General features: G+C 35.6%; 2 protein-coding genes across 2 annotated transcripts; one reads left to right on the top strand and one right to left on the bottom strand.

Moving 5' to 3' along the window:
* Positions 1–127: 127 nt before the first annotated feature.
* Positions 128–803, top strand: LOC106096299 (ribonuclease H2 subunit C). Its single transcript, XM_013263976.2, has 3 exons — positions 128–435; positions 498–661; positions 719–803. The coding sequence occupies exons 1-3, from the start codon at positions 213–215 to the stop codon at positions 785–787; spliced, it is 456 nt and encodes a 151-aa protein (XP_013119430.2). The 5' UTR covers positions 128–212; the 3' UTR covers positions 788–803.
* A 3,832-nt stretch (positions 804–4,635) lies between these two features.
* Positions 4,636–11,126, bottom strand: LOC106096302 (sprouty-related, EVH1 domain-containing protein 2). Its single transcript, XM_013263982.2, has 8 exons — positions 10,862–11,126; positions 9,933–10,219; positions 9,067–9,244; positions 8,749–8,997; positions 8,602–8,680; positions 8,289–8,545; positions 7,800–8,227; positions 4,636–7,729 (listed from the first exon to the last, which is right to left on the bottom strand). Exons 2-8 carry the CDS (start codon positions 9,953–9,955, stop codon positions 7,603–7,605), a joined length of 1,341 nt encoding a protein of 446 aa, XP_013119436.1. The 5' UTR covers positions 9,956–10,219; positions 10,862–11,126; the 3' UTR covers positions 4,636–7,602.
* Between the last annotated feature and the right edge of the window lie 2,951 nt (positions 11,127–14,077).

Here is a 14,077-nt window from a genome sequence, read left to right as displayed (position 1 = left end):
AGCCTAGTGGGAATTTGCTCCATTATCTTCACAGGGTTGTATAGTTGGTTTCGTTGTTGTTGGGCTAGTGACTTTACCTTCTTTATTCTACCAAGCATAGTTATTGTTCGCAGTTGGCAACGTTCTCGTATACGTATGCATGCGAACTTCCTTTCAACCTGCAGCTGTGATATTTGCGCCAAATAGGTAAATTTGGCATTCATCCAAAAAATATGCCTTCGATTATCATTGAAATCAATAGTAAACAAATATGTGGCGACGAAAAATCAAATCTTAATATGCACTTCTTGCCTGCACAAATAAAAGGTGATGGAGACGCTAATGTGGATTCATATTTCAACGTTTACACGCGTCAAGAACAAGGAGTCCTTACTAATTCCTTACGCGGATATCCGCTACAGGGTAAAACAAAAAGTGTGCCCACTAATTATAAAGGTAGGTAGTTAGACTCAACTCTGGAGTTTATTGCGAAATTGCTTAATATTCTATATTTGTAGCTTTAGTGTTGCAGGAAACGCAAAAGCCCTTAGATGAGGAAGCAGATCGTGTTCTCCGTATCAAAGGATCATTTAACGAATTTACGTATTGGAACTATGATAAAATTCCTTCTGCATCTGATGGATATAACCAGGCCATGCAATTGTTGGACATTGTTGGAGCCGTAAGATAACTGCATTTTGAATGTTTGCGCACTTGAATCACTGACCTTTTTTTTCAGTTATCAACAACAATTACCGAACAAGATGTTCTTAAGGAAATTGAGACCAAGAAGAGTTCTTCAAAATAGTATTATTTATATGTCGAATTTTATGAAATAAATTATATTAATTTTTAAAATTATAAGATGGTTATAATTAGCATGTGTGTTTTTTCGACACAATGTAAATAGTTACAGTCCGCATGCGTCTCGAGTTTAATAGAGATTGGAATCAGTGACAATTAGGCTTAGCGCATGTTCTATTACCCATAATGGACCATTCTCGTTAGATGTTGGATTTTAGATATTCGAATTCTAAAGTTATGGCTTGCTGAGATTTTACACTTAGAGTGCAGTCTAATAGTTACTCTTTGGTAGGTCACTGCTGTAGCTGTTGTTGCTAGTTTGCTCCTTTAAAATGTTGGAGAGGGAGCCGGTTGTTATTTGGTTTTGCGTTTTGCCTAAACGGAACAAAACTGTTTATGCGTAGTTGAGAAGTAAACCACCGGAAGCCTTATAATTTTTCTATCATTTGCTTTTGACCTGGTTATTTCCATATGTTTGCTAAATAACAACTCAATTACGGGTTAGCTTCCGTACTCGACCCTAGTTTCCTTCATTTTAGTTTTTCTAAATTCTCCGAGCTTAGCAACTTGCGTTTGGTGCTTCAAGAGTGAGTGATCTGGTTGTACTTAATTGCCTGGTTGTTGTTGTAGTAGTGTGTTGTGTTCTATCTTTCAGCTGCTTGATTCTGTTTAGTATCCAGATCCAGGAACTCTACGACTAAGATGGGGTGCGTCCAGAGGGATCTGGGTCTGAGAAGAGTGGGTCTGGCTGGGCAGTTAAACAGGTGTCGTGTAGTCCCTGGTCACAATCGGGACTAACATCCTGCACGTGAGCATCAATCATTGCTGTTAAAATTGAGGCGGCTGCATCACCCGAATCGTAATTGAACCAGCATTACTCTGGTTTGCACGTTGGCATTGAGACGGCTGCATTTGACGGATCGTAATTGAGCCAGAACTATTCTGGTTTGTCGGGGTGGGTCAATTTCTTCTGGTGCAAGGGGAGGCGGTCGTTCTCCACATTCACCCGGTAGCTATTCACCGCATCTACTACCGTGTCTGCTTGAATGTAGTCTAGGCCCGCCAGATATTCTGCTTGATCCAGAGTTTCTCTCTTGTAGCAATGGACCTCACGCTCTAGATCAGTGATGGGTACACTACCACTATTGAAAAGACAGACCAAACTGTGTTTGTGTGAGTACATCAAACATTAACTAAATGAAAAAGCTTTGAAATAGACTCAGCCGTACGAAGCATCACGCATCATCATTTGTTTGTTTTACCTATGTTCGCGAGCATAGGTATTTATGTGCGGTTGTGTTTTTGCCCACCTACGCCCTAAATCATGTATATGTATCTTAAGGCTTCGTGAACTGCCTGGTCAGACCAAAATGTGACTACAACTTCGGTATTGGTGGCGGTGGTTGTCCAAAAACTGAATTCACGAAAGGGCTTCAAAGTTCACCCCTGACCGGTGGGTGGGTCAAATTAGGGCCAAAAAACACAGCGAAGCCCATACCGAGAAGTTAGAAAAAGGGGTTCAGTCTGTACGATTTTTTTTGTACATCCAAGTTGTGTAACATAAGCGTAGAAATTTAGTCCTGGGCCCAATTCTCGCATCCACAATCGACTTATTATGATCGAAACTGAATTCACGCAGGGGCTTCATAGTTCACCCCTGACCCCTATGTTATTGGGACCGTGACTTAATCATTATGGCAATACCATGTGAGCAGGATTTCTAAAGTTTTTTTAAACCTGCTATAGATCAAGAGCAACGGTCAGTAGTGGGTGAATCAAATTGTTAGGGCCAAAAAACACAGCACTTTTGCGGAATCCATGCCAAGAGGATTAGAAAAAGAAGTTCTGCCCGTACGATTTTTTTTTGTACATCCAAGTTCTGTAACATCAGCGTAGAAATTTAGTATGGGGCCCAATTCTCGCTTCCACAATCGACTTTTACGATCGAGTTTCGCATTTTTTGGAGTATGGGATCCGTTATCAATTTTTTTGCCAGGGTCAATTTGCCTATGGTAAATAATAAAAAAATAGACCAAAAATAGAAGTATTAATTTTATTAAATAAAACAACAACTATAATATATTAACATTTTTGGTCCCTTAATTTGGACAAAATTAATTTTTTGCTTAAAAAAACACATTTTTTTAAGGATACGAACGAGCTTTGCAGAAGGGCCGAAAGGGCCTTGCAAGGCATACGACTGGGCTACACCCAGAGGTCTCAATGTTAACCCAGAGAAGACTGAAATATGCCTGTTCACGAGGAAGTCGAAGGTGGGCCAATTTAACGCACCAAGTTACCTCAATAAGACGATTTCTATATCTGACAAGGTCAAATACTTAGGTGTGATCTTGGACAGGAAACTGAATTGGAAGTGTCACATTCAGGAGCGTACTGAGAAGGCTCACAGATTTTGGGCACTATGTAGACGGGCCGTAGGCTCGAAATTGGGCCTGAATCCGAGGATAGTCCACTGGCTCTACAGGAGCGTGATTAGACCAATACTTACCTACGCCTCAGTAGTTTGGTGGACTGCTATGGAGAAAATGTGCAACATAAGGACCATACAACAGGTTCAGAGAACATTTTTTCTTGGCATAGGCGGAGCGATGAGGACCACGCCCACTAAGGCACTGGAGGCTATTCTGGAGGTCCGACCCATTGACATACAGATTAAGTATGAGGCAGCCACTGCAGCTATGAGATCAAGGCGATGGGAGAATGGATTCAGGATGGGAGCAGCTCATACCATCGCGGTATAATCGAGGCGACGATAGGAAACCTAGAATGAAGGGAAGAGGTTTCCGATCGGATACCTGAGATGAACCTTGAAGTGGAGTGCGAGGCACTGCTACCATTGCCATCTGAAAGATCATGTTACTCGGATGGATCAAAGCTAGAGGACTGAGTGGGCCTGGGGGTTTACATTGAGAACCGGATATCCAGACGGATATCCGGGCGGTCACGGAATGCGTGAAGTGGTGTGGTGCTAACGCGAGGACGTCGAGTGTGAACATCTTTACCGACAGTAAAATTGCCATAAGAGTAACAACAACCAGGACGGTAAGGTCACGAACAGTCTTGCAGTGTAAGAGGGAGATTAACGCCTTCTCTGAGGATGGCAAAATCAGCATCGTTTGGGTGCCGGGCCATAACGGAGTAGGGGACTGCCGTCAATAAGCTTGGTTAACCCGAAGCCTTTCGGGTCGACGCAGTCCGAGTTAAGGGTGTAGGCGACGAATGCGCATGCAACATTGTGGAACAGCAAAACGATCGGTAGGACGGCGAAAATATTATGGGGGGATACAGATCGTGAGAAGATGAGGCTATTACTGAAAGGAAGCTATTGGTATCATAACGGGACACATAGGACTACGAGCTCACTTATGTAAAATTGGGGCGGCAAGTGATAGCATGTGTAGGGCATGCGGGGAAGATGGTAAGACGTTGGAGCATTTCCTGTGTCATTGCCCGGCTTTCGCGTCTAACAGATACCGGCACTTAGATGGGGACACAATACCATACATGAACCATCTTAGGGGAGTGGTATTCAAAACAATTAAGGATTTTGTGAGTAGCACGGAATTCCTAACTTAAAATTTTCTTTTTAGAGGTTACTTTATAGTTTAGGTGTATGTCCATAGTGGCATGGGGCGGATTAATATCTGCACCCTCTTTTCAACCTAACCTAACTATCGTGATGTCAGGCGAATTCAGAACTGGGTGTTATTTTTGTATGCCATAATCTTCATTCATGGACAAATCTCTTCTGCACATTCCTTGATTTTTTTTTAGCAAAAACTTACCTTCCTCTAATAATAGATTTTTGTTGTTGATAAAAACACGATTAAATGCTGTGTTTTGTGTGTTTGTTTGTTTGTTTTGTTGCTTTCCTTTTATTTTGGGTTCTCTTGAAATAGAATGATTCGAAAACTATTTTGTGGAAATATGAAGGTAATAATAATCTCCAATATTGTTATTATTATTATTATATACTCATTATCCTTTTAGGTAGTCTATTTCCCTTAAGCCTTCCGTTTGGTTTTTGTTGCTATTAAGGTTTACAGTTATATAGTTGGGTTGGTTGTTGTGATAACATAGTACTCTTGTTTTTTTTTTCTTGTTATTTAGGCAAAAACTATTGTTGTTTTTCATTTCAGATATTTTACATTTTCAATGTAAAATATTTCATCTGTGTAGTAGTTGGGAGTCGGAATAACTCCTTTAGGGGAAATTGTGTTTGGTTTTTTCTTTTTCTTTCTTTTGTAAGTTTGTTTTATTAGTTTGTACTTAATTAATTTGCATTTTCATAGTGTATTTTATTGATTTGGTTTTTATATAATTTTGATACTTTTTATTTGTACTTAATTATGTATGATTTTTTTTTTTTTTGCTTGTTTTTGTTAGTTATTTGTGTCATAGCAACTCCTGCACAAAAATCATTTTGTCCTAAGAATTTTGTTGTTGTTGTTGTTCTTTTTATACATCGTATCATTATTTTTATTATTATTTTTGTTATTTACTTTTAAGTATTTTTCCCAATAGCTTTTAGAGTTCACAGTACATGTGTGTGTGTCTGTGTATGTGTGTGTACATATGCATTCATACATATATTTTCGAAAAAAAAATTATAGTATCTTCTTTCTTCTTTTTTTTTTTTGTTTTGTTTTGTTTTATTGTAACAACCTTTTTAACTTAGTTTTCTATAGATTTTTTAATATCCACAATTTAACAGAAATAGTAAATCAAATGTCTTTAACAATATAACAAACGCAAAATGAAACCAAAAAGAAATGTTGAATTAATTTGAAAATGTTTTTACATAGTGTAATAATAAAAATGTTCACTTTTTCCACATTTTGAATGGATATATTTCGTTTTGCTTTTATATTCCTTCTTTTTTTTCTTTTGTTCTTTAATATCCTTTAAATTTTGTTTTTAAACAAATGTTTTAAGCCTTTACTGCCTTTTGTTGTGTTAAATTATGAAATTATGATTTTGTTTTTTTTTGTTTTTTTTTTTGTTAAGATTTCATATATTAATAAATATTAGTTTGGTTTTGTTTTGTTTTGTTTTTATTCAATCCAAATAACTTACAATACATATCATTGTTTATGGTTTATATTTGATGTTGGTATTTGTTTACAATTAAAGTTTAGAGTGTGATTTGTTTGATTACCGTGAGATTTTCAAAGGTTTAGTATGGGTTGGTTGGTGGTTAGTTTACAGTTTTTCGAATTCACAAATGTCAGTAATTATTGTGTGGTACGTTCATTTTGATTTTGATTTCAGAATAATTTGTATACTTTGAGCCCTAAAGTAAACAAATTATTCGTATATAAAAAATAAGAGTTTTTTTTTTTACAAAAAAGAAGACAAAAATATTTTTTTTTAACAATTAGTGGACAAATGTGAATACTGTGAATGTTTTAAAGTTTAATTTGAAAATTGTCATGGCAATCATCTCACTTTAGGTTAGTTAATATCAATATTTTGTTGATTTTGTTTTTGTTTTGTTTTTAGCACATGTAACATGTATATATTTATGTATGTATATAAAAATATTTAGAGTAGAAATAAACAAATAATTAACTGTATAAAAAATCACATAATTATCTTTAATCGCAAGGGAAGAAAAACTATTGAAACATATGTGAAAGGGGGCTAGGGTGGGAGAGAGAGGCGAAAAAGTGCATCCAACATTTTATGCAAATTAGGGAATTAGTAGTAGTAGTAGTAGTGTGCACGAAACTTGTGCTGCATTTTGCCATTGCCAACTCAGCTGGTTGGTTGGGTGTTGGAAATTTGCTGCCGAGACACTGTTTTGAGTATTTTTCAAGGAAATTGAAATATTTGTTTTCTCATGCACAACCCGTGCAATATAAGCAATTCACTTCAAGCTTCACTTCATTGAAATGTCGCTCGTGGTGTTGGTAGGTTGTAGGTTTTGCTTTCAAACATGAATTATTATAGGAAATAAATTAAAATTAATAATACTGTTTTTATTCAGTTTTCCTTCTCTTCTTTTAGTTGTTTCTCTTCTGTGCTTGTGTGTGTGTGTGTGCGTGTTGCTGGCGTTTCAGATAAAACAATTTAAATCATATTTTAATGCTTCTGATTTTCTTTAGGACAAATTAAATTTGTTTGCAAAAAAATCGGCATTTTGTGTGCGTGTGTTTTTGTATGTTGGTTGATTTTTAATAGTAATACAGGTACTTCTTTGAAGTATTGTGTAAAAATAATATAGTTCATTATATGTACAAATAACTAAAAAAAAAGGATAACTAAAACATACATAACTTAAAACAATAAATACTACAAATGCTGTTCTGAATAAGACATGACGCATCAATTAACACAACTTGCTGAGAACTCAGTGAATATAGTTTCGAGCTGCTCAACCGCAAGTCTATATATATATCGACTAGTACATCTTAAGATATAACAAAGATTAAATGAACAAATAAGTAAGTATGTAGTATGTAGTATGTTGCTGGTTGGTTACCTTCTCATGACGTTTGATTATATCCGATTATGCACTATGTACGCTTGTCTATTATTCTTTTGAAAACTATGAATTTCACTTGCTTACGGTCAATAGTAAACTTTGCCATAATCATTTGTTTGTGCTTTAATATGTTGTTCTGTTGAAGGTTTATGATGATGCTTGATGCATTCGTAATGGTTTGTTTGCTGCTTTTGACGCTGCTGCCTACTGCTGTCAAAATTGTAATATGAAGTAGAGGAATATGGATCATCGTAGCTTTGCTTTTGTTGACTAAAAGTAAATTTATTGTTTTGTAATTCAGCCTCCCAATGTCAGACCTGCGGTTTATGTTTCCCACCGCAAATTCCACACGATATGCCAATTAGATGACATACTCTTAATGGTGGATAGCACCACAAGCAGGGCACTAATAGCGACAATAAGGTTAATCCGATCCACCTGAAAGCATATCACGATGAAAATTAATAACTTGCTCTTACAAAGATGACACATGGTCGATTGCAATTACCGTTTAGTGCAGCCATTCTCACCATTGCATTCACACGGATGCTGGGGCGTTTCTCCCTCGGAGTCCTTCATAAAATGGTAAAGCATACAACGCGCACAACCAATACCAGATATACACTCAAAGCCGGAACGGAAACAATCCGGTGCAAATTCACAAGCACCACGACGATTCCATTCATCACTGTAGAGTTCTTGGCAATAGCGACATCTCATTCTCATTTGATTATGTGATGATTTCTGCATCTTGTGTTTGAGAATATCAATGTCAGGATCCTTGATAAGAACATTTGAAATGGGCGAAGACTGAGATACGAGACAGTGCGAGGCTTCGATCGCGTTAAGTTTCTTCAGTGTTGTTATTGAGTCACAGCGCGTTAGAACTTGTGCTGCAACGGGTTGATCTACCACAGGATAATTGTAGTCATGAACCTTGAAAAAGAAAAATTTAGAAATGCAAAAATACGCTTTTAGTCGTTAAGATTCCGCATACCGCTGTTAATGTTACATAAGAGTAATTCTCGCTAGGAGCTATAGCTGGTGATGTCTCAACAGTTGCTGTTGTAGTTGTCGTTGTAGTAGCGGTGGTGGCCGAAACATTCTTTTGAGCTGTTGCAATAGAAGTGACTGGTTGTTGATTAGTTTGCAAACATGAGTTTTCACCCGATATGTAATGAATTTTGGCAATTTCTTTGTCATTCTTTTCTGGTGTTCCTTCGTTAAATCGTTCCCCGCGATCAGTAAAGCTGGCTGTAATCAAAACAATAGAAAAGTTATATCTTCTTTAGAACAACAGCAGCACTTACATTGGCTATTTTCACTCCCTTCTGGACTTGATTGCCCTTTCTGCTTATTGTCCAAAGATTCGCATGGTAAGTCCAAAGTCTGCAACATAAATATACAAATCGTGAGATTTTGCGCTTGCTTTTCTGTTAATTAAAAATAAAACTAACCATAAAAACATCATCTTCTCCAACAGAATCATATTTGGTCAATGGGGGACAAATAATGGAAGGATTTGATTTAGCCATGCCATCTATGAGTTCATTGTATGCACGTAGAACACCTTTGTCGAAAGCCCTGGCATCGGCCGCTGCCTGAAAAGTTAGACCGTTCCTCTGTTTACCAGCGCGCCAGTGATGAAAAGTTGGCATGACTTTGTAATATTTCAAGTCACGGTTTATAACACAGCTTAGAATGACCTATATGCCAAGTGAGATATCAACATAATAGAACATATGCAATATCACTACATGATTTGATATACTTACACTTTGATCCGAAATTCTCTGCCCGTAAATGATATATTCATGTCCAGTAGCCCCAGGGGATAGCCTGGCACGTTTACGAATTGAAACGTTGGCCAGACCACCCCCTGCCAATGGTAACCAACCTTCGGTACTTTCGTCTCTAGTCATTACCTGCGCTCTTACTGTTACTAGAAAATCGCTGTATTATTGAGGGAAAATAATTGCAATGACATTACTTATTTGAAATAGTTCCCACAAAAAAATAAAATATATATTGTTTTATAATACGGTTATAAAAAGAGAAAAATCTTAATCTATGCAATATTCGTTAAAAAATGCAGCTCATTTTATATTGAAACAAACCCAGTGGCTATTTGTTACAAATTTACTCTCAGGACCATCCTATTGCGTTTTTGGATAGCTCCCCAACGTTACTCATGTATGTATGACGGACTACAAGGACAATTGCCACAGCAAATACCAACTTATTCTTTTGGAACCCATATGATTTTTAAAAAATACTAATTGTTTTGATTTGTTTGGCCTGAAATAAGTAATGATGTCCATTCATTATTTCTCATTTAATATAATTTTTTATAACATTTATTTCCTTTCATTTATAACGAAGTACAATCAGCTGATTAGTGAGTTTTTTTTTGTCGAGCTCAATACCCTAGTTCCCCGAGTTATGAATGAATACAAATTGTTCTCTTTGTTGCCTCGCTCTCTTTGCCGCTTGCATTATTATCTTCGGCAAAGCGCATACACACAGATATACGAATACATGTATCTATCTATTCATGATGCTCCGTCTTCTTCGTTTTTGTTACAACAAAACTCTTAAAATATATATTTTAAATAAATGAATGACTGCCTTACTGACTTACCTTTCATGTCCTCCTTCTGTCATGATTTGTAATCAGGAAGCTAATATAGAAGCGTATGGTGTCGGTGGTCAATTTCACCATGTTTAACAAATTCAGACATGCAGAATAGCACAAACTTTGTTCGACACCACTGACCACTGTTGCTATTGTTGTATGTTTGGGGCTTTTATGGGTATCTCTGGTGTGAATAGATGTGTTAAGATAAATGTCTGCAAGTTTTTCCTTTCTGCTGGATAGTATTTATGTAATTTTCCGTATTTAATTTGATTCTGGATTTACAGCATCACCTAATGGTCCATACACATATATGTTAGTATTTTCTTATTTACATAATTATTGCGGTATATGATGTTATCTAGGAAACTAAAGGTGCTCAGTACTGCTTGAAATTAAAAATTATACGAATTTGGGCGATTTTCTTCATTTATTGCCGAACAGAGTTGCCAGAAATGTATATTTTTAACAAAATTGCAATTTACAAATTCCCAGATTTTGATTTATAATTTATAAGCAAACGAGACGATAAATTTTAACTCTTATTTTTTCGACGTAAATAATATTTGCACACATTACAAATGGTAAATTGCATTTTTTTTGAGCCAAGATTTTCAAAGAAAAACTTTAATTTTTTTTTTACTTCTTTGATGTAACTTTAATAACAATGACTTTCCGGTATTCCCGTTTTGTGAAAGCTCAATATGGCAACTCTGTAATTTTACTTTGCTTTTTCTATTTTATGTACATGCCAACTTTTCAATTTAACCAACTCCCATAGAAAAGAAAATATATATTTTTTATCATTTCTTTCGTATATTCTCTAGTTTCTTGTGCTTTTGTCAATGTTTTATTAATGCAACTATTTTTTCTCTTTCGCAAACCACAGACAACACTTTTAGATATTTGTGTATAACAATCAAGCATACACATACCACCACATGCATATGTTTCATTATCCACTTAGTATATTTACATTTCACTATTGCACTCTTTTTTGTCTATGCAAAATTTTTATAATTAATCAACTTCTGTATCATTTGTTCATTTCTTTTTCACATTAAACTATCAACAAACGTATATTTAATTATTTAATGTTCGTAACACAATTTTATTCGTAATTAAGGTGTGTATTTATTGACTTATCAATAAGAGTAAAAAAATGAATTGTGATGTGAAAAAACCAAAAAGCGTCTGTCGTCTGTCTCGCGCAATGAACGAAGGCGATATATCATCAGAAAATCGAAAACGCAAAAAATCGAACGTAGTACTAACCTTTAACTTAAAAATCCCCATAATTTTCTTACCTCAACGTGTGAACTACCCTTATCCCGAGAATAGACAAATCGCCAGGCTTATACTACGTGATTTAAATTTTGAGCGCATATAATTCATTAGATATTTCTAATATATCGATTTAATAATTATATTTATCGTTCATCTGAAATATCATAATCAAAATAAACAATAATAACAAGTAAGAAGTGTGCAAGTACAAGTTTAACAAATGGAATTAAAAATGGGCGCAAAATATATGGTATCGTTTGTAATCTTGCAAACAGTGAAAAATTTCCATTATTTAATATAAAAAAGCAATAGTGAGGTAATATATTGTACTCTAGAGCTTGACCAAATGATGATCCGCTATTTAGCCATCAAGCTGATCGACGTTTTGCCAGCACACACAAAGAAATGTGTGTGCGTGTGTGTATACGTGTGCGTACAGAGCAGAGAATATGCCGGAAAGAAGATAACAACAAAGAGAATGCAAACAAAAAGCTGACATCTTAATACCGTCAAACCTGGCCGGCTGTTGACAGCTGTTTGCGTGAGATCACCTTTTTAAATCCGCCTTGATAGTAAAAGTGCATTGATTTGCAACTTGCATTTCATAGAACATATGTGTAGAGTTGAGAAAAAGATTCCTACGGCAATTGCAAATTTACTTGTGGAAGGTTACACTCCAAACAGATAAATAATTAAAATTTACTCTTACTTACTTTTTTAAATAATACAATACAAATCAGCAAACAAATTTGCTGATTTCATTCAGTAGGACATTCCCTCAATACTTATTGTAAAATTTTAATTAAATTGTTATTTTATCATTGTTATTTTCGTAATGTTGTAAAAGAAAGTGGAATGCTACTCTTACATTCTTACATTCTTATTTTTTTCAAGAGTTTTTGCTGAGTTCGGGGCAAGTATATTCATTTACAGGTAGTGGCAGTTATCCAAAGGCTCAATTTTAACCGCACGAGCCGACGAAAACAACGGCGGCGCGGCTGAAATAAGAATTGCTCTGAGGGCGCTCCGTCGTCTGACGACTATAAGGCTTCAAATACTGGTTTCGCCGTTTTCAATTTATTTATAATAATCGATTTCAGATTAATCGATTAATTGAATTCTTATTATCGGGTTTGTTTCAGTTTCTACTTTTGCTTTGCAAAAATACATAATAAATAATATATATGTACTATAAAATTATTATCGTTTCATTGTACATAACGTCTGCATAGTTTTTTTTTGGTTAAATGTGATAGGCGTTGTTATGCCAGGCATCGACAACAAGTGTTGCTATTTAGGAAAAAGTTTTCTTGAGTTAAATCAGTGCTACCAATATACACATCAAATATATAAAAAATAACAGTTTATTCGTTTGAGAACTTGCAAATTTTTATAGAAAAAGGAAATAATAATTGTATAATAACGGATAATAGTGGTTGAATCATTATTTTTCTGTGGAGATCCTTGAGTAGCTTTAATAGTGTATGGATTGCAATGCTTTTGATGAATACATGGAAATTGTAAGTAGTGGAATATACATATGTAACTTTTCTTTTCATTGAATGATTTCTAATAAGTTCATGTATTTTTGATATTTTCTTTTTTTAACCGGCTTGTTGATTGGGAAGTATTATTGGGAAAAATTCACTTTATAGGGCGCACCCCCGATTTTTCTCATTTTTGTTAATTGTGGTACAACAGTGGCAACAGGCCAAAGACTGTTGGGATTTGAAACCATGACCCCTTATAAGTTTTATTGTTGTAGCGTAGTACGCGGAGGTAGCGATATCGTCAAGATCCATAGATGACCAAGCTTGCTTCAGACCGGTTACAACGGGAATATTATGGCCATTGGTTATTGAAAGGCGCCAATAACTCGCCTTATCGTATCGACTATCACAGGCAATAATTAAACAATAACAACCTGTTCCGGCCGGACTCTCACTGTCACTTTTAAGCTTTTCCGTATACGGAGCATTCCGGGTCTTCCGCATACGGAGCATTCCGGCTAATCCTATCGAATGTATATACATGATCGCCGTCTACAATTTTTTTGCGATAGCTTTCTTACTTTGGAGCAACTATTGTTGTTCACTTAAATATTTGCTTTCATACTTTCAAATGTTCCATGCGAAACGAGCTTACATAAGTGGTGAAAACGGTAAACTGTTTTTTTGTATGTAAGCTTGAAATTAAACTTTAAATGAGAATGCATCTTTCTATTTTACTTCTCAAATAACTTGTATAAACGAATAAATTATACCATTGTCAATCTACTGATGGATTAATTAATTTAAGCCTTTTTATACCCACCACCGTAGAATAGGGTTTATATTCATTTAGTCATTCCATTTGCAACAAATCTACTGCCCATAAATGCTTTATTTTTTATCCGATTTCGCTGAAATTTGAAACAGTGAGTAGTTTTAGGTCTTCCAACATAGGTACCCAATATGGGTCAGATTGGACTATTTTTAGATATAGCCGTCATATAGACCGATCTGCCGATAAAGGGTCTGAAGCCCATAAAAGCTTTATTTTTTATCCGATTTCGCTGAATTTTAAAACAATGAGTAGTTTTAGGCCTCCCGACATCTCAGCTAAAAAAGGATTAAATCGGACTATATTAAGATATAACTGCCATGTAGACCGATCTACCAATAAAGGGTCTGAAGCCCAAAAAATCATTATTTTTTAACCGATTTCTCTAAAATTTGCATTAGAGTATTTTCACGCCTCCCAACATAGGACCCAAATATGGTTCAGATCGGACTATATTCAGATATAGCTGCCGTATAAACCGATCTGCCGATAAAGGGTCTGAAGCCCATAAAATCTTTATTTATTATCTGATTTCGCTGATA

Source organism: Stomoxys calcitrans, chromosome 5, assembly GCF_963082655.1.
Source record: "Stomoxys calcitrans chromosome 5, idStoCalc2.1, whole genome shotgun sequence".
NCBI lineage: Eukaryota > Metazoa > Arthropoda > Insecta > Diptera > Muscidae > Stomoxys > Stomoxys calcitrans.
The sequence above is the reverse complement of the archived record's forward strand: the minus strand, read 5'-3'. Positions and strand labels throughout refer to the sequence as shown.